Raw genomic sequence first — 25,222 nt, 5'->3', positions numbered from 1 at the left:
GTATGTTTCAATGGTCAATAAATTCTGTTTATCCTAATAATAAACTGATTCATGGATTAATAAAAATGAAATATGAATTTATTAAAATTAAAGACTAAAAAACTGTTAACAATACTAGTTGATAAACTCCTGAAGCTACTGTTACCATGTTACTCTAACATCATTATTAATACTAATACTTAGTATTCATAAATAGCACTATTAATGTTTATTTTTCTTTACCTTGATCATATGTGTATGTAGAGAACAGAAATTTATTTAATGCATTTATTAATTATAAATCAATGACTTTATTCTCACTAGTTATCTGTCATTAAGCAAATGTCTCATTAATCAAATAAAACCTGGAAATGTAGGCTTTTTTTCCTCTTAAAGGAGGTAATATAATTCCAAAATAGGGAATATATTTTTTTAAATGTCTAGAGTGGAATGCTTATCATTTTAGGCAAGTCAAGAACTAAATTGGATTCTTTCTAAAATATGGTATTTTATGTGGATCAAATTTTTTGACTGATCTTATCATCCTTTAGCGCTAGAAGGAATATATAAGGTATTTGGTGAAATTTGATATTCAAAACATATTTATTTTTTTCAAAGTTTTCTTATGCCTTTGCCAAATCTCTTCCTATTGTCACATAACTGTGATTTTTTTTTTCTTGTCCTGTCATCAACATCATTAGAGAACAGATGGAGATCAGTATACTCAACTTAGACTTGAAGGAATAAAGTCATCATTCAGATTTTCTTTTACAGATAGCATTTCTCCACTTTCAATAGATAAGTGATAAGATTTCTCAGAGGCTAAATGTGATGCAATTCATTTGAAATCTCTGGAATTTCTGTATGATTCTGTCTCTCATATTTTGTTGGCATGCCATTGTCATTCTAAGGGATACATATATCTTTAATATAATAGTTTTTATTTGAATTACAAGTATAGTATAAATGTACCTCTAGATAATTAATAGTGCCTCATATATATTTCATGTTCCATCTAAAGAACATAAAAATGCTAATGAAAATGGAGTTTATTATACATTTTAGAAAAAAGCTCAATGATGAAAAGGTAAAATTTTCCCTTGGATGTATGGGATTCTTACTATTTAAATTTTAATAAATTGAACAGAAATATGAAACCAGCACCCAAATTAGGAAATAGATTAGAAAGAAAATGAAAAATCCCCAGAAAGCAAGCTGGAACACATGGAAATATGTGATATAAATGACAGAGATTTCAAGATTGCAGTTCTTAAAATACTCAATGAGATGCAAGAAAATACAGACAAGCAAGTCAATGCACTCAGTAAACAAATCAATGAACAAAATGAGTACTTTACAAATGAAATTGAAACTTAAAAAAATAACCAATCAGAAATCCTGGAAATGAAGCATGCAATTAAGAAGATTAATGGTGACCAAATAGGCAGATGTGTCCTGAACCTTGTCCCGGAGCAGATAGAAAGAGCAACTAAATCAAATAGCATTCATTCAGAATTGGCAAATTAGACATAGCTGGTGAGACAATTAACAGCTGGAAAGGGCAGAGGATACCTGGAGAGCGTTAGGATCAGGAATCTGGGCTGGAGAGAGAGAAAAGATCACCAGGCCTAGAGGGTCAGAAAGAAGCTGCACAGCACCAAATCCATGTCCCTTGGGGACAGGAGTAACATCCAACTGTGGAAAGGAAGTTCACAGGACTGCTGAAAGCTAGGGAATCTATATCTAAGCCCACAGCCCAGAGATGCTGCCCCTATAAGAATGGCATGAAGAGTTGCCCAAGCCACGCGGTGCCAGGGGGAGATAAACTTGCAGTCACGTGGTTATTTTGCCTCCCTTTGTCCTTGACTTTATTCGCTAAACCCTGTACAAAGGACCTTTCAATTACACTCACCTGAGGCTGCAATGCAGGTGGAGGTGCATATTTGTGGAGTCTGCAGAGAGGCTATGGAGAGGAGCAGGACAGGGAGAGGTGACCAGTAATCTGGCATCCTCTAAACAGCCATTTTTCTACTGAAGAGCAGGCCCCTCCCAGCATCCTCAAGACAGCTAATACAGCCACACCCAGCCTACACCTAGACTCTGAATAGCCCCAAAGAGCCCTCAGGGACTGGGTTGAAAAGGGGCCTTTCATTCCCAGAAAGCTATATAGCACCACCCCCACCTAAAGCCCTGTTAGAAATAGATGCTTGAGTGATTAAGATTGACAGCAGGCAGACAGGCAAAGCGGGCAAATTGGCCCTGCCTGCTTGCAGTCAAGACTGTGGAGATAGACACAAACAGAGGAGCAGTGGATCATTTGGAACCAAATTGTTAATTGTGGTTACCACTTGAATCTATCAATAGAGTTAGAGGAAAGTGAGGCAGCTATTGTATTTTTTGTTATATTTCTGTATTCTTTGGATTCTTGTTACAAGAAAGTATTACTTTGTTAACAGGAAAATTTTTCTAATGAACCCACCTCTAAGATGACATTTATCAAAGGCTTATTATACATACTCCCATTTAATCCTCAACACTGTGTGGTGAGCAGTATTTTCACCAAAGAAGAAACTAAGATGTACAAATTTTAAGTAACTTTAAGACATCAACATACACTTGATAATTGGAAGAATAAGGACTCAAGGATTCCTCAGTCCAAATCTAAAGCCCATTCTCTAAGTATGTTTCTATAATGAAAGGTGCTTGACTCATGAGATATAAACATTTCTCAAATATAACATTAATACACAAGTATAAAGTCATACTTATAGCTGAGGTTTTTCTAAACAGGCTGGAATTAATGACAGTACTTTCAAGTTGTCATACCCAAATAAGAGAAATGTTTTATAGTTTCTGAGAATAATTTCTGAAGCATTGTTTGAACATTCAAGATATTAAGTTATTGGCAAAAATTCTCTCCCTTGTCAATAATTTCCACCTTACTAAATGTCATTATTTTGAATGATACAAGTTAAGTATGAGTGTTAATTCACACAATATTATAAATAAATTTATATATAATGAAACAATTTTTTCCTTTTTTTTCTTTTACTTTTTTGTATTTTTTTCACTTTATTTTTTATTGTTATTTTATTTTAAATTATTTTTCCACCTTTTTCTTCCTCACTTCTCCCTTTTTCATCCTGTTTTCTCTTCTCCTATCCCCACTTTAGTTTATCTCTTACATTTCTTTTTACCCCTTGTTAAAAATTGATCTTCTTTATCTACTTTATTAATGTGATATTATTACTGTAGCCTCTGTTGGTTTACTCATGTATCTAATTTCCTCTCCCCTGCTCCAAGTCCATGCACCCTTCTCTTTCCTATTTCTTCTCTAGTCTAACTTATTATGCTTTTGTTTTTCCTCTCCTCTTCTGCTCTCTTTGTCTCCTAACTGTTTAATTAGTTTCATTCACTAGTCTTAAACCCATTTTCTCTCTCCTCTATTGTACTTTTCCAAACATAAATGAATAAATACATAGATAAATTAAATATATATGTATATATATATATATATATATATGTATTTTTTGTTTTATCTTTTTATTTCTTTTTTCTTTTCTTCTTATTCAATAATTCTCTTTCTATCTCCTTTATACTGAACCGTGGTCCTTCCACTATTCATTCAATTCCTTAACTTTACTTTCTGTATATAAGCTCCGCCTCTACAGATTCTGTCCCTAGTTTTTTCTGAATGTTTGTTGTTTGCATTTTTTGGTTTATTTGATTGTTTTGTGGTGTTTTCTCCCCATATTTATATATTTTTTCTTCCTTTTTTCTCTCTTACCTTTTTTTCCTTTTCTTGATATAATTTTTCCTCTCTTTATTCTCTCCTAATTCTCTTTTACCTTTGGCCACTTTTATTGGGGTTATCAGTGTCCTGAGTACATTCATGTTTTGTCCCCTTTGTGTCAGGTCTTGTTGAGTTGTATATTGTGTTGTTTGGTCAGTGTGGTAAAGAGTTAGCCACATAACCAGACACCCTGAGAGGAGACTCCATCCACAAATGGAACAATAACACTCAAGACCCAACTACACCAAGACAACCCAAATATCCCAAGTTGGGGGCATCCCTAGAATACCCACCAAAAAGAATTGAAAGATAACACCACTGGGTATCACAAAACATCCACTATATAAGACAAACTCAAAAAAATATGGGTGACAAAGAAGTTTGATCTAATACATAGAAACAACCAGAAAAGAACAGGAAAATGGGGAGACAAAGAAACAATCCCCATTCAAAAGAAAAGGAAAATTCACCAGAAAAGGAAATAAATGAAATGGTGGCAAGCAATTTGTCAGAAAAAGAATCCAGAGCAATGATTATAAGGACGCTGAAAAGGATGGAAGACAAATTCAACAACATGTAAGAATCAAGAAGAAATGAAGAATAACATAGCTGCAATAAAGAACACAATGGAAAGTTTCAACAGTGGACTACAAGAAGCTGAAGACCACATCAGCAAGGTAGAAAATAAGATAGAAAAAAAACACCAAAACACAGCAGCAACTAGAGGAAACCACTTAAAAAGCAAGAGGAGAGACTAAGGGAGCTTTGGGACAACACGAAATGAAACAACATCCGCATATTAGGGGTGCCAGAAGGAGAAGAGAATGAGCAAGGAATAGAAAACCTGTTTGAAGTAATAATGACAGAAAAATTCCCTGATTTTGGGAAGAAAAAAGTCATACAAGTCCAAAAAGCACACAGAGTCCCAAACAAGATGAACCCAAAAAGAGCAATACCAAGACACATCATAATTAAATTGGGAAACATCAACAACAAAGTAAGAATATTAAAGGCTGCCACAGAGTGACACTACAGGATCTCCCATTTGACTATCAACTGATTTCTCAACATAAACACATCAGGCCAGAAGGGAATAGAATGAAATATAGAAAGTAATGCAAAGAAAAGGACTGAATCCAAGAATACTATACCCAGGAAGGCTATCATTCAAAATTGAAGGTAAAATCAGGAGCTTCACAGACAAAAATCAAACCAAACCAAACCAAACAAAAAAGAAACAATTAAGGGAGTTTATTACAACCAAGTCAGCAATGAAAGAAATGCTCAAGGGACTGCTGTAAAAACAAGTAATAGATAGGGGAGAAGGAGTACAGGCATAAAGAATAAAAATGATGACAAACAAGTACCTATCAATAATAACCTTAAATGTAATTGGATTAAATGTTCCAATAAAAAGACATAGGATAACTGAATGGATAAGAAAACATGACTCATATTTGCTGTCTACAAGAGGCCCACCTGAGAATAAAGAACTCACACAGACTGATAGTGAAGGAAAGGGAAAAATATTTTCATTCAAATGAAAATGAAAAAAAAAAAAAGCAAGGTCACAATTTTATATGACAAAATGAACCTCAAAGTGAAGGTCATAAAGAGAGGTAAATAGGGCCACTTCATAATGCTAAAGGGAGCAATTCAACAAGAGGATATAACTCTGGTAAACATATATGCACCCAATATAGGAGCACCCAAATACATAAAAAAAATCTTCTGGAAGATATCAAGGGAGAGATCAACAGCAACACAATCATAGTAGGGAACTTTAATACCCCATTGACACCACTTGATAAATTCTCTAAACAAAAAAATCATCAAAGAAACATCAATTTTAAATGACTCACTAAATCAGATGGAGTAAATTGACATCTTCAGAACATTTCACCACAAAAGTACAGAATATACATTCTTCTCAAGTCCACATGGGACATTTTTAAAGATAGACCACATATTGGGACACAGGCCAAGTCTCTTCAAATTCAAGAAGATTGAAATCATTTCAAGCATCTTCTCAGATCACAATGGCATAAAATTAGAAATCAACAACAATAAAAACAATGAAAAAAAATCAAATACTTGGAGGCTAAGTGGCATGCTGTTAAACAATGATTGGGTTGCTAAAGAGACCAAAGAAGAAATAAAAGCATCCTGGAAATAAATGAGAATGAAAACACAACAGTCCAAAATCTATGGGACACAGTGAAGCAGTCCCAAGAGGGAAGTTCATAGCTCTACAAGCCTACTTCAAAAAACAAGAAAAAAAATGGTATTAAATTATCTAACTCTACTGCTTAAAAGAATTAGAAAGAGAGCAACAATAAAAGCCCAGAGTAAGCAGAAGGAAGGAAATAATATAGATCAGAGATGAAAAAAAACAACAACTTACCCAGTAGAGACTAAAAAATAAAAAAAAAAAATATATATATATAAATATAATGAAGAGCTGGTTCTTTGAAATGATAAATAAGACTAATGAATCATTAGCCAAGTTCACCAAGAAACAAAGAGAGAGTACCAAATAAACAAAATCAGAAATGAAAGAGGTGAAGTAACAACTGACCCCACAGACATACAAACGATTAAAAAAAAAAATACCACAAACAACTCTACTCCAACAAACTGGAAAACCTAGATGAAATGGACATATCTCTTAAAAAATACAAGCTTCCAAAATTCAATCAGGAAGAACCAAAAAACCTGAGTAGCCTAATAACTACTGATGAAATTGAAGCAGTAATCAAAAAACTCACAGCAAACAAAAGCCCTGGACTGGATGGCTTCACAGTGGAGTTTTACCAAACATTCAAAGAAGAACTACAACCTTCCTCCTCAGACTATTTCAAAAAATTTAAGAGGACAGAACAATTCCGAACTCTTTCTATGAAGCCAGTATTACCATAATTCCAAAACCAAATAAAGACACTACAAAGAAAGAGAATTACAGGCCAATATCTCTGATGAAAACAGATCCTAAAATGCTCAACAAAATTCTAGCAAATCTGATCCACCATTACATTAGAAAAATCATACACCATGATGAAGTGGGATTCATTCCCAAGTAAGGAAGGCTGGTAAAATATCTGCAAATCAATACACATGATATATAGCATAAACAGATTGAGACACAAAAAATCACATAATCATATCAATTGGTGCAGAAAAAGCATTTGACAAAATCCAACACCCTTTCTTGATAAAAGCTCTCAGCAAAGTGTGAATAGAAGGATCATATCTCAACATAATAAGTGCCATATATGACAAACCCACAGCCAACATCATACTCAATGGGCAAAAATTAAAACCATTTCCCCTAAGCACAGGAACAAGACAGGGATGCCCACTTTCATCACTCCTGTTCAACATAGTACTGGAAGTACTAGCCATTACTATAAGACAAGAAGAAGAAATAAAAGGCATCCAAATTGGAAAAGAAGAAGTAAAACTGTCCTTATTTGCAGATGAAATGATATTGTACTTAGAAAACCCTAAAGACTCCATAATAAAACTACTAGATTTAATAAATGAATTCAGCAATGTAGCAGGATAAAAAATTAACATCCAGAAATCTATGGCTTTTTTATACACCAATTATGAACTACCAGAAAGAGAAACAAACAAACAAACAAACAAACAAACAAAAAATCCCATTACCACTGCAACAACAACAAAAATAAGATATGTAGGAATAAACTTAACTAAGGAGGTAAAGACCCATACTCAGAAAACTACAGGACATTGAAAAAATGGATAGAGGAAGACATAAAAAATGGAAGAATGTTCATGGATTAGTAGAATCATCATCATTAAAATGTCTATACTACCAAAAGCAATCTATATATTTAATGCAATCTCCATTAAAATACCAATGGCATATTTCACTAGTATTTGGAGAGATCTAGAACAAACTCTCCAAAAATTCATATGAAATAAAAAATATATAGCCCAGCAATCTTGCGAAAGAAGAACAAATACCAAATATCAAGCTATATTACAAAGCCATTGTTCTCAAAACTGCCTGATACCAGAACAAGAACAGACATATAAGCCAAGGGAACAGTACAGAAAACCCAGAAATTGACCCAAGCCATTATGCTCAATTAATATTTGACAATGGAGGCAAGAGCATACAATGGAGTCAAGACAGTCTTTTCAATAAATGGTGTTGGTAAAATTGGACAGATACATGAAAAAAATGAAACTAGAACACCAACTTACACCATACACAAAAATAAATTCAAAATGGATAAAGGACTTCAAAGTAAGATGGGAAACCATAAAAATCTTAGAAGAACCCATAGGCAGCAAAATATCAGGCATGTGTTGTAGCAATATCTTTACCAATACAGCTCCTAGGGCAGTGGAAACTAAGGAGAAAATAAACAAATGGGACTACATCAAAATAAAAAGATTCTGCACAGCAAAAGAAACCATCAACAAAACAGCAAGAAAGACCACTGCATGGAACAACATATTTGCCAATGTTATATATGATAAGGGCCTAATCTCCAAAAGTTATAGGGAACTCATACATCTTAACAAAAGGAAGATAAACAATCTAATCAAAAAATGGGTAAAGGACTTAAACAGAAACTTTTCAAAAGTGGACATACATATAAAAACATGCTCAAAGTCACTAATCATCTGAAAGATGCAAATCAAAATGACAATGAGGTACCATCTCACACCTGTCAGAATGGCTATCATCAACAAATTAGTAGTGCTGGCGAGGATGTGGAGAAAAAACCCTCTTGTACTGCTAGTGGGAATGCAGACTGGTGCAGCCACTGTAGAAAAGTATGGTGTTTCCTTAAAAAATTAAAATAGAACTTCCATTTGACCTAGTAATCCCACTTCTAGGAATATATCCCAAGAAAACAGAAACACCAATCAGAAAGGATATATGCACCCCTATGTTCATAGCAGCACAATTTACAATAGCTAAGATTTGGAAACAGCTTAAGTGCCCATCAGCAGATGAGTGGATTAGAAAACTGTGGTACATCTACACAATGGAATACTATGCTGCCATAAAAAAGAAGGAACTCTTACCATTCACAGCAGCATGGATGGACCTGGAGATCATTATGCTAAATGAAATAAGCCAGTTGGAGAAAGATAATTATCACATAATCTCACTCATTCGTGGAGTAAAAGAACAACATAAAGTGATGAACAAAAATAGATCCAGAGGCATAGAAGCTTCCAACAGACTGTCCAACCTCAGAGGGAAGGCAGGGGAGGGTAGGTGTAAGAGGTCAACCAAAGGACTTGTATGCATGCATATAAGCATGACCCATGGAAAAAGACTGTAGGCAGGTGAGGGCATGTGCTGGGGAATGTGAATAGCTGGGGAGAGATCAATGGGGGGAAAAGGAGATATATGTAATACTTTAAACAATAAAGAATTTAAATTGTTTTAAAAAGAAGTCTAAGCATAGAAAACTGAGCAAACCAAATGGAGGAAAGTACCATTGTTATTGGAGATAGGAATCTAGAAATAAGGCAGAGGGAAGAAGAAGGAGACACGAGCTTAAAAAAAAAAAGAAAGAAAGAAAGAGCTCTATGAGAACTATGTGACTCCATCAGAAAAAAAGCAATATTAGAATATAGACATTCTGGAAGAGGAAGAGAGGGAGAAAGGAAGGGAGAGTCTATTCAAACAAATAGTGGATAAGAATTTCCCAAACCTATGGAACAAACTAGATCCTTGAATCCAAGAAGCAAACAGGACACCTAGTTACCTTAATCCAAAGAGGTCCTCTCCAAGGCACTTTGTATTAAACCTGTAAAAAATTAATGACAAGTAAAAAGTTCTCAAAGCAGCCAGGGATAAGAAGGAATGACCTACAAAGGAAAACCCATCAGAATTTCATCCAACTTCTCAACAGAAACTCTACAAGCCAGAAGAAAGTGGAACCAAATATTCAATTTTCTGAAAGAGAGAAATTACCAGCCATAATAATATACACAGCACAATTATCTTTTAAATATGAAAGAGAAATAAAGACATTGCCAGACAGACATACAGAAGCTGAGAGAAAACCTCCAGAAAACTTCCAATGCAGGAAATACTCAAGGGAGTTATTCTACCTGAAACAAAGAACATAAGGTCACAATGCTATACTTAAGATCACCAAAAAACATACAGCATAAACAGGGATAATTTCTGACAACAAAAACATAAAAGAGAAGGGGGTAAAGTTCTGACCTGGCAAAGGAAGATGAAGATCAGATGCACTTAAAATAAAAAAACCCTATATAATAAAAAGGTAATATGCAAATTGACCATCACACCCTCACACAAGATGACTGCTCCCATATGGTCACAAGATGGCCGCCACAAGATGGCTGGCAGGGGAGGGCAGTTGGGGGCAATCGGGCTGGCAGGGGAGCAGTTAGGCATCGATCAGGCTGGCAGGGGAGTGGTTAGTGGGTGATCAGGCTAGCAGGCAGAAGTGGTTAGGGGCAATCAGGCAGGCAGGCGAGTGGTTGGGAGCCAGCAGTCCCAAGGGGTCCCAGATTGGAGAGGGTGCAGCCTGGGCTGAGGGATATCTCACCCCCATGCACTGGGCCTCTAGTAAAAAATAAAAAAAAAAAAACACTATATATATGCAACTTCATTTTTTATAAACCTAATGGTAACCACACACAAAAATCCTCAAACCAAGACACATACCTTAAAAAATGAGGAAAGGGAGGAAAGAAGTATGGAATACCACTAAATAAGAATAACAAATAGAAACATAAAGGAGAAAAAGAAACAAAAACAATGGTGGCACAAAGCTACCAAAAAAAAACAAAAGATAAAATGGCTAAAGGAAATCCCCATACATCAGTAATTACTCTACATGTAAATGTTCTGAATTCATCATTAAAGAGGCACAGAGTAGCAGAGTTCATAAAAAAACAAACAAACAAACAAAAAACCTACCATATGCTGCCTATAAGAGATACATCTAAGTTGCAAAGGCAATGGTAGATTCAAAATAAAAGGGTGGAAAATGATTCTCCAAGCAAATCACATCCACTGAAAAGCAGGTGTAGCCATACTTATATCTGACAAAATAGATTTCAAGACAACAAAACACAAAGTTGGACACTTTATAATGATAAAAGAAAACATAACACTTCTTTATATATATGCACCGAAATATATAAAACTACTCACAGAACTAAAGGGAGAAACAGATCAAAACACAATCATAGTGGGGACCTTAATACTCCACTGACAGCTCTAGATACATAAACCAAACAGAAAATCAATCAAGAAATAACCTTAAATGAAACACTAGACCACATGAAAATAGTTGACATTCACATAACCTTTCATTCCAGAAAATTAAAATATACGTTCTTCTCCAGTGCACATGGAACATTCTTAAGAATAGATCATATGTTGGGTCACAAAACTAGTATTAACAAATTCAAGAAGACTGAAATTATACCAAGCATATTCTCCAATCACGATGACTTGCATTTAGAAATCAATTGTTAAAAAGGAAGTAAAGAAACCCACAAATAAGTGGATATTAAACAACAATCTACTAAAAATGACTGGGTCAAAGAAGAAATAAAATATGAGGTCAAAAGATATATAGAGATAAATGCGAATGACAGTACAATGTATCAAAACTTCTGGGATGCAGCGAAAGCAATAATAGGAGGGGTGTTTTTTTATCATTACAGTCCTATCCCAAGAAAAAAGAGAAATCCCAAGTAAACAACTTAACATTATATCTTAAAAAACTAGAAAAAGAAGAACAAAAGCAACCCAAAGTCAGCAGAAAAGAGGAAATAATAAAAATTAGAACAGAATTGAATGAAATAGAGAATAAAAAGACTACATATACAGAAATTAATAAAACAAAGAGCTAGTTCTTTGAAAAGATGAATAAAATTTATAAACCCCTGGCTAGACTCATTAAGAAAAAAGGGAAAAGACCCATATAAACAAAATCAGAAGGGAGAGAGGACAAGTCACCACAGACATCACAGACATACAAAAAAATCATACTAGAATATTAGGAAAGACTATATGCCACCAAATTCAATAACCTAGAAGAAATGGATAGGTTCCTAGAAACATATAATGTTCCTGGACTAATTCATGAAAAATTGGAAAATCTAAGTAGATCATTTAGCAGTGAGAATATTGAAACAACTATCAAAAATCTCCCAAAAGATACATGTCCAGTGCTAGATGGCTTCACCAGTGAATTCTACCAAACATTCAAAGAGGATTTAAAAACTAACCTTCTCAAACTCTTCCAAAAATTGAGTAAGAAGCAATATTTCCTAGCACATTTTATGAGGCCAGTATAACCCTGAAATCAAAACCCTGCAAGGATAGCACAAAAAGGAAAACTAAAGACCAATATCACTGATGAATACACATGCAAAAATCCTAAACAAAATACGAGCAAATCGAATACTACATGTATTTGCAAAGATATAAGCATCCCTATGCTCATTGCAGCATTGTTCACCTTGCCCAAGACATGGAAACAACCAAAGTGTCCTGTGATAGAGGACTGGATAAAGAAGACATGGTACATATACACAATGGAATACTACTCGTCCATAAGAAAGAATGAAATACTGCCTTTTGTAACAACATGGATGGACCCTGAGAACATTATACTAAGTGAAATAAGTCACTCAGAAAAAGCTAAGAACCATATGATTTCACTCACATCTGGGATATAAAACAGAAACTCTTGGACACAAACAGCAATATAGTGGTTTCCAGAGAGAAGGGGGTGGAGGGTTAATGGGGTCTAGTACATGGTGACAGGAGAATATTTGATTTTGGGTGATAGGCACATAGTGCAATACATGTATCTTGTAACATAGAAATGCACCCCTGAAACCTATCTATATATATAAAAAGCTAAGTGACCGACCATCCACCCATCTGACTGACTGGCCAGTACATACGACTCACACTGGCAATTTAAAAATAAATGTCTTGCGCGTGCACAATACATATAAAGCTCTCGCTGGCGCCAACTGCACGCGTGTTTGGATCAGTCATTGTGGTGTGTTTTTTTTTTAAATATATTTTATTGATTTTTTACAGAGAGGAAGGGAGAGGGATAGAGAGTTAGAAACATCAATGCGAGAGAAAAATTGATCAGCTGCCTCCTGCACACCTCCTACTGGGGATGTGCCCACAACCAACGTACATGCCCTTGACCAGAATCGAACCTGGGACCTTTCAGTCCACAGGCCAATGCTCTATCCACTGAGCCAAACCAGTTAGGGCGATCTGTCATTGTTGATGGTGAATTTGCTCATTCATTGTAAACTAGATCCCAATAATCAGAATGCCACTAAAATGAAACAAATCAGTATCCTGTTTCCTAATTAGATGCAATGACATATCCTATTCATTTTTCACATGGCGAAAAAGGCTGGGGAATGGATATTGCATTAAGACTCAAAGATGATAATGTAATTGACAATAATACTAGACAAAATGTAAGGACACAAATGCAGTATTATGGATTTCATCTCTCTGTCCGGAACACGTTCAATCCTATTTTAAATGTAGGAAAATTAACTCAGCAGTATATTGTCAATTCATATTAAAAAATGGAAGCCAATTGGATAAATTTCATTAAAGCAAACCAGTCTAAGTTGAGAGTTAAAAAATATAGTGGTTTGATGGATTATTTCACATCTAGATCTGAAAAATGACAATGTGCCAATTGGTAAAATGACAATACTTCTGTCATCTTTTGAGGAAAAATGAGCACGTTCATACATTAAATGAAGAAATTTTAGATATACTTGATGGATATTTTCACACCTTTTTGAGTGATGACTCCATTGATTCAACGGATGATGTCATAAAGGAAAATTTTCCCATCGAATTTCTTAATAGTATTACCGCTTCAGGAATACCGTGTCATAAATTAAAATTGAAACTAGATGCAATCATCATGCTACTGAGAAATCTTAACAGTAAATGGGGTCTTTGTAATGGTACTAGATTTATTATTTACTTTTTTTTTTTTTTAAATATATTTTATTGATTTTTTACAGAGAGGAAGAGAGAGGGATAGAGAGCCAGAAACATCGATCAGCTGCCTCTTGCACACCCCCCACTGGGGATGTGCCCGCAACCAAGGTACATGCCTTGACCGGAATCGAACCCGGGACCCTTGAGTCCGCAGGCCGACGCTCTATCCACTGAGCCAAACCGGTTTCGGCAAGATTTATTATCTAAAGATTGCAACCTAACATAATCAAAGTTGAAATATTAACAGAATCTGCAAAGGAGAGGTTGTTCTGATTCCAAGAATTGATTTGTCCCCATCTGACACTGGGCTCCCATTTAAATTAATTCGAAGACAGTTTCCTGTGATGTCAGCATTTGTGATGATTGTTAATAAATCACAAGGACAAACTCCAGACAGAGTAGGAATATTTCTACTTGAACCCGTTTTTGGACATGGTCAGTTATATGTTGCTTTCTCTCAAGTTCGAAGAGCATGTGATGTTAAAGTTAAAGCTGTAAATACTTCATCACAAGGGAAATTAGTCAAGCACTCTGAAAGTACTTTTACTTTTAATGTGGGCTAGAGGGAGGTATTATAATAAGTTTAATCAATTTATCAGTCATTATTTTTATCAATGTTTTTATATCATGCTTTTGTTGTTGTTATTTCATGTTGTTATTGTTTATTTATTAATAAATTTATATGTTATTTTCATATAAATTTTACTAATTTTCTTTCATCTCTGACACTTCTATTATAGAGAAAGAGTGAATAGTGACATTAAAATATTTCTTCTAATTAATTTCCTTTCAATGTGCACAAATCCATGTATCAGGCCACTAGTAAAATCGTACTAACCAACTAGAGGCCCAGTGAATGAAGTTCTGCACAGAGAGGTTCCTTAGTGGCTGCTGGCTGCCGGCCAGGGCCTCCCTTCCCCCGGCCGCCTGCCACCTCCAGCCAGGGTGGGGCCAGTCGGGGGGAGGGGCCCTCTAGTGGAACACCCAGTTGAACTCCTGGTCCAGAGGACAATTTGCATATTAGGCTTTTATTATATACTAGGGGCCCGGTGCACGAAATTCGTGCACTGGTGGGAGGGGGGGGTAGGGGGGGTGTGCCCCTCAGCCCAATCTGCACCCTCTTCAATCTGGAACCCCTCAGGGGATGTCCAATTTCCAGCAGTCGGACATCCCTCTCACAATCTGGAACCGCTGGCTCCTAACCACTCACCTGCCTGCCTGCCTGATTGTCCCTAACCCCACTGCCTGCCTGCCTGCTCGCCCCTACCTTGATCTCCTGCCAGCCTGATTGCCCCTACCTTGCCCTCCCCTATCAGCCTGATCACCCCAAACTGCCTGTGCCTTGGCCCCCCGTCTGGCCTCCCTCTGGAGGCACCACCCCCATAACCCCAATGCTGCTGCCACTGCAGGTGGTTATGGCTGCCTGAGCCTTGGCCTCTGTAGCCACTGCGGCTTTGTCTGGAAAGATGTCCAGAAGACAACCACTCTAATTAGCATATTACCCTTTTATTAGTATAGATTTGGGGACCATTACAACCACGCAGAACTTGAAGAAAACACATGGCCCTGGTCAGTTTGGCTTAATGGAGAGAGCATCGGCCTGTGGACTGAAGAGTCCAGGTTTGATTCTGATCAGGGGCACACATGCCTGGGTTTCAGGCTCAATCCCCAGTAAGGGGCCTGTGGGCGGCAGCTGATCAGTGATTCTTTTTTTTTTTTTTTAATATATTTTATTGATTTTTCACAGAGAGGAAGGGAGAGGGATAGAGAGCTAGAAACATCGATGAGAGAGAAACATCTACCAGCTGCTTCCTGCACACCCCCCACCGGGGTATGTGCCCTCAACCAATGTACATGCCCTTAACCGGAATCGAACCTGGGACCTTCCAGTCCACAGACCGACGCTCTATCCACTGAGCCAAACCAGTTTCGGCTGATCAGTGATTCTTATCATTGATGTTTCTATCTCTCTCTCCCTCTCCCTTTCTGAAATTTTAAAAATATATATATATTTTAAAGAAAACACATGATCTTCACTTTGGGCTTTGTCATCTTACAATATCCTTTGTGCAGTGTTTTAACTTCCCTCAACTTTCCTTTACCCACCTTTAAAGTGCAATCTATTTTGGGGAAGATGATCAGGAAAGTGATTCCAGTGGGTAGAAGTTTTTTTTGGAGGGGATGGGTCACGAAGATATTTAAAAATTGAGCATGGTGATGGTTGTACCACTCTGAATTTACTTTAAAAAAACAGTTCATTGTACACTTTAGGTGACATGTACAGTAATATGGGTATTTCTCAACAAAGCTGTTCTTTTATTTCTTTTTAAATAAAGACCAGTCTTATAATCAGTTGCAGGTGTTTTCAGAGGCCCCTCAAGATTTGCTTACCATGTCCCAAATCACGGCTGTGATTCCCAGTTGCCTCCAGTCCTGGTGGATCTGGATGGTGTGGTTTGCAAAGGAGAAGGTGGCAAGAGGCTTATGGAATTTCGGCAACCCCATTCCCCCGGTCTCCTCATAGGGCACCAGGGCCATTCCCACTGTGCCAGCTCTGCTCCCTTTAACCTGTTGGGCAAAAGAATCCTGCGTGCTCTGGCCAGAAAGTGCATTCTTTCTTAGCTGGCCCCCATGCTTTTTTAAAGGTCGTTTTATGGATTCAAAAGAATAAACAGAGATGTGGAAAGCTTTTGTCAAGGCAGACACCCAGGGAGCGCCGGGCTCGGCCCGGACACGCCCCCGGGGTGGCGATCGCCCCCGGGACACCCACGGAGCGCCGGGCTCGGCCCGGCAACGCCCCCCGGGTGGCGATCGCCATGCTGACACCCGGGGAGCTGTCCTGGCTCGGCCCGGGCACGCCCCCCGGGTGGCGATCGCCATGCGGACACCCGGGGAGCGCCGGGCTCGGCTCGGCCCGGGCACGCCCCCCGGGTGGCGATCGCCATGCTGACACCCGGGGAGCGCCGGGCTCGGCCCGGGCACGCCCCCCCGGGTGGCGATCGCCATGCTGACACCCGGGGAGCTGTCCGGGCTCGGCCCGGGCACGCCCCCCCGGGTGGCGATTGCCCCCGGGACACCCCCGGAGCGCCGGGCTCGGCCCGGGCACGCCCCCCGGGTGGCGATCGCCATGCTGACACCCGGGGAGTGCCGGGCTCGGCCCGGGCACGGCCCCCCGGGTGGCGATCGCCTTGCTGACACCCAGGGAGCGCCGGGCTCGGCCCGGACACGCCCCCCGGGTGGCGATCGCCATGCTGACACCCGGGGAGCGCCGGGCTCGGCCCGGACACGCCCCCGGGGTGGCGATCGCCCCCGGGACACCCACGGAGCGCCCGGCTCGGCCCGGACACGCCCCCCGGGTGGCGATCGCCATGCTGACACCCGGGGAGCGCCGGGCTCGGCCCAACACGCCCCCCCCTGTGGCGATCGCCATGCGGATCCCCGGAACTTACAGGATTGGGCGCAGCCATCTTGGTCTTCCCAACGGCCGGATGGGCCACCCGGAGTCCCGCCCCCAGCCTCTGGCAGGCCCAATCATGGGCATAGCGGAGGTGCGGTCAATTTGCATGTTTCTCTATTATAAGGTAAGATGATGATATTTGTTTGCTCCTTTTTACTCCATTTGTTTGTAAGATTTCTCTTAGGACCATGGTTGGCAAACTGTGGCTCACGAGCCACATGCGGCTCTTTGGCCCCTTGAGTGTGGCTTTTCCACAAAATACCACGGCCTGGGTGAGTCTATTTTGAAGAAGTGGCATTAGAAGAAGTTTAAGTTAAAAAAATTTGGCTCTCAAAAGAAATTTCAATCGTTGTACTGTTGATATTTGGCTCTGTTGACTAATGAGTTTGCCGACCACTATCTTAGGACATACAGAAGGCCAAGAGACACATGAAAACATGCTCAAATTCACTAATCATCTGAGAGATGCAAATCAAAACAATGAGGTACCATCTTACACCTGTCAGAATGGCTATCATCAGCAATTCAATAAACTACAAGTGCTGGCAACGATGTGGAGGGAAAGGAACCCTCTTGCACTGCTGGTGGGAATGCAGACTGGTGCAGTCACTGTGGAGAACAGTATGGCATTTCCTCAAAAAGTTAAAAATGGAAGTTCCATTTGACCCAGTAATCCCACTTCTAGGACTAATCCCAAGAAAACAGAAATACCAATCAGAATGGATATATGCACCCCTATGTTCATAGCAGCACAATTTACCATAGCTAAGATTTGGAAACAGTCTAACTGCCCATCAGCAGATGAATGGATTAAAAAATGGTGGTACATCTACACAATGGAATACTACGCTATTGTAAAAAAGAAGGAATTCTTAACATTTGCAACAGCATGGATGGACCTGAAGAGCATTATGCTAAGCGAAATAAGTCAGTCAGAGAAAGATAAATATCACATGATCTCACTCATTTGTGGAATATAATGAACAACATAAACTGATGAACAAAAATAAAACCAGAGTCATAGAAGCATCGAACAGACTGTCCAACCTAAGAGGAAAGGGATGGAGTGAAGGGTAAGAGATCAACAAAAGGACTTGTATGCATGCAGATAAGCATAACCAATGAACACAGACAGGGTGGGGTGCAGGGGTGAGGGCACGTGTTGGGGAAGTGGAGCTGCTGGGGAGAGGTCAATAGCAGAAAAAGGAGACTTACGTAATACTTTAAACAATAAAGAATTTAAATTTTTTTTAAAAGTAGTATTATTCAAAAACACATATTGGCAAATGCTAAAAATTAATTAATTAATTAATTAATAGATTTTTCTTAGTGTTTGGTTTTTATAAAGGTCACTAAAATGTGCACAGGTGTAGTTCTCTAAATTTTCCTTCTTTTGTGCGGTGTTTCAGCTTTTAAATAATTTTTATTGATCTATCTGTAGTGTGCCAATTCTCTCCTGATTCTTACCTGCTTTAAAGTAATATATTTAGTTTTTGCTTTCAATATATTCCTTTTTAATTTTGTTTCTAATCAATTAATTGGCATTCTAGCTCTAGAGAAATTATACATCTAGCAATTTTTGTGCTTGGATCATATGTGGATTTGTTTTCCTTAACTGGTCTTTTTTTTGTTCCTGGTTTTTAGTATAGCAGGCAATTTTCTATGCATGAAATATATCATATTTGATGAATTATAGGTTGGGATAATTTTACTTTCCTCTGAAGAGAATTTTTTGCATCATGTGATAGCATGTAGGCTCAGGATATGTCACCCTAATATCATCAGGTTCTAACCTGATTCAGGACTAAATACAGTTTGGGAAGGTTCTGGTTAATCTGCAGTTTCAGAGTACAACTCCCAGCAAGCAGCCCCCAATGAGAGCCTGAAGTGATTATTGGGCTCTCATTTGGCATTGAAAGAAGGCTCTGAACTCAATTTCTGTGTCTTTTACACCAGAAAACTATAAAAATACCTAATCTGATTTTAGTTGTCATTCTCTTTATCTTTTTGGTCTCTTACTCTGTACATTTTAGGAATATGACAAATTCCTTGCACAAAAGTCTGCCACACACAGAACTCATTTCTATGCATGTCACTTTTTATGAGGATTTTAGTGTCTCCGAGCCGAGCTGTCCTGGCAACCATAAACTCCAAATTTGTCTTCCTGCATCCTTCAGATGGTCTAAAATATTGCTGGTGCTCTGCTTCTTCACAGGGTTTAGGTAATCTTTAACTTCTGTCTTGTAGCCCCTATATCTCCAACAAGAATCAGTAAATGTCTTTAGAGGAAATGTGGCTCTAAGAATGTAGGCTTACATTCCCCTATTCTCTTTCTAATACCCTGATCAAAACTCAGATTTCTGGACCTTACTGTGTCTCTCTTGACTTTTTCCCATCATTGGGCAAGCGAAGTCAGAGTTCCTTATTGAAAGTTTCAAAAATAGTGCTGCAATACTTGAGCTTTTGAATATTGTAGCTCCTCAAGTTCTATGGCTTCCATAGATCTCTATGATGCTCTCAATTTTTTGTATGTTTTTTTTAATATATTTTATATTTATATTTTTTATCTTACGGGGAATGCTCATCTTTCTTAAGATATTACACCATTGTCAAAAGATGAAGTCCGGTTTTGAAACTATGAATATGGGTCCTTGACTTTCTGGGACAATGGTGAGCAAATAAATCAAGTGAGACACATCAAGTCCAATAAAGATAAGTGTGATCAGGATATTGAAAAATTTTAAAAAGTTTATACTTGGCAGTTGCCTAAAAAGTTGGCTCATTAATTATTGCTACTCAAATCAGAGCCCACTGGTTCCTGTGAATTCTGAGGTTTATTCCTGAATTGACAATATAATGAAGCTTATCTCTAAATTATTAATATTTGTATATGATTGTGTTACCCCGAGTGAGTTTCTACTGCTGACATCCAAGGGTCCTACCAAGTCACTTGTACATAGATATTTCTATGGACATATCATATGTCTCTGCAAAATTATGAAGCTATAAAGATGAAAAGTATTTTATTTCTTTGTCTAAAACAAATTTCTAAAGATTGAATATTGTTTTTACTAAATTGAATTTAATATGTTACTAAATATTAAATTGAATTTAATATTTTATACAAATTTCCAAATTAAAACAGATAATATTAACAAAATATATCATCTAAACTAAATCAAAACAGAAATTCAAATAATCCTAGAATGTAAACTACGAAAACAAAACAAATCAAACACATTGACTTAATGTGCTCATGTATGAACATGACTATGATTCATTCTAAAAACACCTTTCTAATACTAGTCAAATATAATCTATACTAATAAAAGGGTAATATGTTAATTTGACCGGATAGACTGGACGTCTTCCAGACATCCTTCTGGACAAAGCCATGGTGGCAGGGGCTGAGGCAGAGGCAGTTAGGGGCAATCAGGCTGGCAGAGGAGAGCAGTTAGGGGCGATCAGGCAGGAAGGCAGAGAAGTTAGGAGCGATCAGGCAGGCAGGCAGGTGAGCGATTAGGAGCCAGTGGTCCCAGATTGTGGGAGAGTGCAGGCTGGGCCTGAGGGCCCCCCCTCTGTGCACAAATTTCATGCACTGGGTTTCTAGTCATAGTATAAAGAACATACTAAATAGGATGGTGTGGCTCAGTGGTTGAGCTTTGACCTAAGAACCAGGAGATCACAATTCTGTTCCTGATTAGGGCAAATGTCTGGGTTGCAGGCTCAGTGCCCAGTAGGGCATGCAGGAGGCAACTGATCAATAATTCTCTCTCATCATTGATATTTCTCTCTCTCTCTCCCTCTTCCTTCCTCTCTCTAAAATCAATAAAAACATATTTTTTTAAAAAAATGTCAATACATGTTAAAATCTAAATTTTTCAAAAAAGTATGACTAGAAAAGTAGAATGACCACTTTTACTTTAAGAATTAGTAGGAACATGGAATTTAAAAATTGTTCTTAATGCTGTGTATATTTCATGCACATAAAACTAGAATAGACTGCTAAAATAAAAGTAGAGATTTTTATAAACATAATAGGCTGTATTAAGCCAGCCATTATGTTGGATACGATTTCCATTTAATGTCAGAAATTGGCTTTTGAAGATGGCACTTTAAAAATCAAAGCTTTCAATTTTTGCAGTTTCTAAATTGATTAAAGTAGAGAAAGAAGTGTTAAGAAACATTTTGAGAATATAAGTCATTCAAATCTCATCTTTTTGAGGTGTGGGGGCAGGTAGTGCTTTGTTTTTATTAGATAAGTAAAGAAAAAGGAATGATTGAGGCTAGTAATAAAAAGATAACTATGTCAGAGAGGAGAAAATATTCACATCAGAGCTCTCTAGACCTTCACTATTAGAATATAAATGCTGCATCCTGAAATAAACCAGAGAATGAAGGAATATATCTTTCTCTTTAAAGTGCCAGATCAGAAGAACTGATCTTTTCTCGGAGAAGCAGCAGAGCTGCCTTCTGAAGTTTCTGTGATCAAAAATGGGGAAAGCACTGATGTGCAAAGACTGGTATTTGAATCTCACAAAACTGGTTTCCAGCACCACCGGTGTCAATAGAGAGGAAACCAGAAGCTCCAGTACTGCCTAACCCTTTCACACAATACATTTCTGCATGGCAGCTGGGAAATCTAATTCTAAACTTACACTGGAGCTCTACTTAGTAATATTTCTAGTACACAGACATGCTCTATTCATGTAAAATTTTGTTTTATTAAAGCAATAAGGAAGCATTGCAATATGTAGCATTTTGAGAGTGGGAAAAGTAACACTTTGTGCCCCCAGACCAGTTCTGCTTATTTATGGGGAATTTCTCTTCTCTTGGCATTATTGCTCTCTTATAGAGAACAACATCTCAGGAGTGTAAAATCTGCTTTATTCCAACGGAGTCACTGAAGAAAAGAAGATAGGAAAAACAGAACTTGAGCATAAAATTAGCTAAGTCCTCACCTCCTCTAGTTGAGGTTTTACATATCTTTTGCATTTTTCATTAGTGATTTCATCTGAACTGTGATTGCGCAATTACTTACAGGACTTTATTGAAACGGCTTTAGTCTCCGCACCATACTTTTCATTTAAGAAATCCTTAGTGACCAATACTTAGCATAAATTTCATGCTCAATAAAATTTATTAAATGAACTAATCATTCCAGTCAAGTTTGTCTAAATACCAATAAACTGGCATGAATTAGGACTGGAATCACAATTGTATAGATCAATGAGGAACATCATTTACTGATATGTGACCTTTACAGTACACATTTACTTAGCCTCTCTTAATTTCAGTTTTATCTTCTATAAAACCTTACATTATTGTCTGGCATATTATAGCATGGCATCTATAAAGGGCCTTCCACAGAGCCTAAAATATCACAGAAGCTATTGTTATTATTTTAATTATTAACATTTGCAACTGACAAATGACTGTTCCTCTCTTAGATTTGTAAAACTTCTTTTTCTTTTCATTCAATATTTTAATAAATTAGCATTCATAGGAAGCCAAATTTCAAAGTCCCAAATCATCATGGGTCAATTATAAATAGCACTTTGTTTCTTTGGTCATTCACCCCCTTTACCCCGGGATGCACATATAACATCATAATTCCATTATGGCAGTTTCATAGGGGTTCCCATCATTGCTGTTAGGGATGCTACTCTTTCTCTTGTCGTCATTCACAAAAATCTGAGAGCAGGGGCCTGATTTTTAAACTGCTTCCTTATTCACCAGTGCTCTTATGCATTCCCCTTAAATGGGATGCTCAAGGTGCTCAAAAAAGACTGAATGACATAGCGGTGATGGTTGATTTCCTTCTTCCAGTAATTGACAAGACTGGATGTTTGCAAAATGTGCCATTCAAGAGCACATTTATTTACTTTTGTTTATACCGTGTTGCTGTGGCCAACAAATAAAAAAAAAAATAAAAAACAACAACAACAGGAAATTAAAACTCACTGAACACTGAAAAAGGAGAAGGCATTCACTTTTGAGTATGAGAATTAGGACAGGGCTGCACTCAGTTTTGGGTGATAATCTATTTATTCCATGGAACATACTACTACCAGAAGATGGACCTGTTCCAATGAGAAAAGCACTGCAGACATTTGGCCCATAAATGGAGCCATGGTTGGTTTAACCCAAGAATCAGAATGAACAGGTAGTTGCTCTAACCTGCCTTTTACAGATAACTTTCAATGACACACTGGTCACAAGTGAGGAAAGCAATACTCATGAACGAAAAAGAGGCAAGAATTGGATAAAATGACGATACCGCCTTCATTTAAGAGCTGTCACTGGCCTTTTACTACCTTCACCATTATGATTACTTAAATGAAGTTATATTTATAGAAGATTAATGTTAAAATGAGAACATCATTAAGGCTTTCCTCTCTCTTATTCCCCATTTTTAATATATATTCTGTCATCTGCCATATACTATTATCTCTACTTAATAAAGCCCTCATCTTTGTAACACTGGTAGTGATTCATGTCTAGCCTCTTACCTTGCTTTTGTTTCTGGTTTTGCTCCATTCCTACCCATTTCTAACTATCCAGGAATCTTTCTAAACTAAAATCCTTTTTACTTTCACCTACTCATTAAGAGCTTTTCACCTTTCTCTATTTCTTTTGAAATGATATACAAAATTTCTTACCACAGCCTGTCACAATTTCCCATTATGGTCATGCAACAAGTTTTCTCTCTTTTAGAAAACAAATGAAATCAATAGACTGTAGCTGTTACATTGAAAGCAAGTTAAGTCAGAGTTTGCATATCAGTAACAGAAGGATTTTTCAGTTTCTGAAAGCCTGAACAGCCTGTAATAAAAGTTTCTTGAGTAATAATGTATCTGAAATATTCTTTGCCAATGTCTTTCCTCATTTAAAAATTATGCTTGCTTTTTTTTCAAGTGATAATGTGTATTATGCCTGTGTGTTTCCTTCATATTTCATATTTCACTCACACTAAGGCCTTGGTGTTCTGTTCAATTTCACAGAACAACATCAGACAAGGCTACGGTGTGACCATGATAAAATGAGACCAACTCAACACCCTTCATATTTTTGTTTAATCAGACATAAGCAATGTCACTGTGCACATTACAAAATACTAAATATACCCTTCCTTCTGCCTTATATCAGCAACTGCTGCTTCTTCAACAATTATGGTTTCAACATCACTCTAATCTGTCTTTTTTTCCAGGTAAGATTGATTAATATACCCAATAATATAATTAATACCTGTTTCCTAATATCACCAATGCAGAGAAAATCTCTGCTTCTTTGAATCTTTATCAAAATCACCTAAGCAAAGCCCAAATTCTTTCAGAAGTTCTTTCTCACACCTTCTTATGAGATTCCCTACATTTTCTCACATTGCATAGTCTTCCTTCTTGTGTGACTGGGTGGCCTCTCTTGTCCTCAGACCCTTAAAAATCGTCATGGTGCTAGAGGAGGTCACCCTTCTTCCAGACTGATTGTCTAGTTAGGCAGTCCCTTCGGATCAACTGAGTGAATAACACTGGAAGTTCATGTACTTTGCAGATGGTATCACCATGACTGCATGTGATGGTGCTCACAGAAGAACTCCAGGTGTTCATCATTAACCAGGATGACCCGAATAAAGAATCAGATCCAAACATCAGTACAATTAACCTAACTTCAGGCAGATATCTCAGTACTGGATGCCCCAGCCAATAATTAGTCTCCTCGGCAGATTTTCACAGTCTTAGAGCATTGTCAGTGATCTGACCATCTGATACAGACAAGGGGAGCAACAACAATTCCTGTTTAAAGTTGCCCCCATTTCAGGAGTGGGCTGGAAGAGAAGTGGGGGAAAGAGGGGGATTGATATAATACTTTCAACAATAAAGATTTTTTAAAAATAAATAAAGTTGACCCTTCTGGGGAAAATAACTCTGAGAAACTCATGCCACACAGATAC

General features: G+C 37.7%; 1 protein-coding gene across 1 annotated transcript in view; it reads right to left on the bottom strand.

Moving 5' to 3' along the window:
* LOC103300845 (ubiquitin-40S ribosomal protein S27a-like) overlaps positions 1-24,721 on the bottom strand; it is a 33,295-nt gene extending 8,574 nt beyond the window's left edge. The window contains exon 1 of the mRNA XM_054724920.1: positions 24,654-24,721. Within this exon, the coding sequence (XP_054580895.1) occupies positions 24,654-24,721 (68 nt within the window). The remainder of the gene's footprint in view (positions 1-24,653) is intronic.
* Positions 24,722-25,222: the final 501 nt, after the last annotated feature.

This window comes from Eptesicus fuscus, chromosome 2 (assembly GCF_027574615.1).
Source record: "Eptesicus fuscus isolate TK198812 chromosome 2, DD_ASM_mEF_20220401, whole genome shotgun sequence".
NCBI classification, from domain to species: Eukaryota; Metazoa; Chordata; class Mammalia; order Chiroptera; family Vespertilionidae; genus Eptesicus; species Eptesicus fuscus.
The sequence above is the reverse complement of the archived record's forward strand: the minus strand, read 5'-3'. Positions and strand labels throughout refer to the sequence as shown.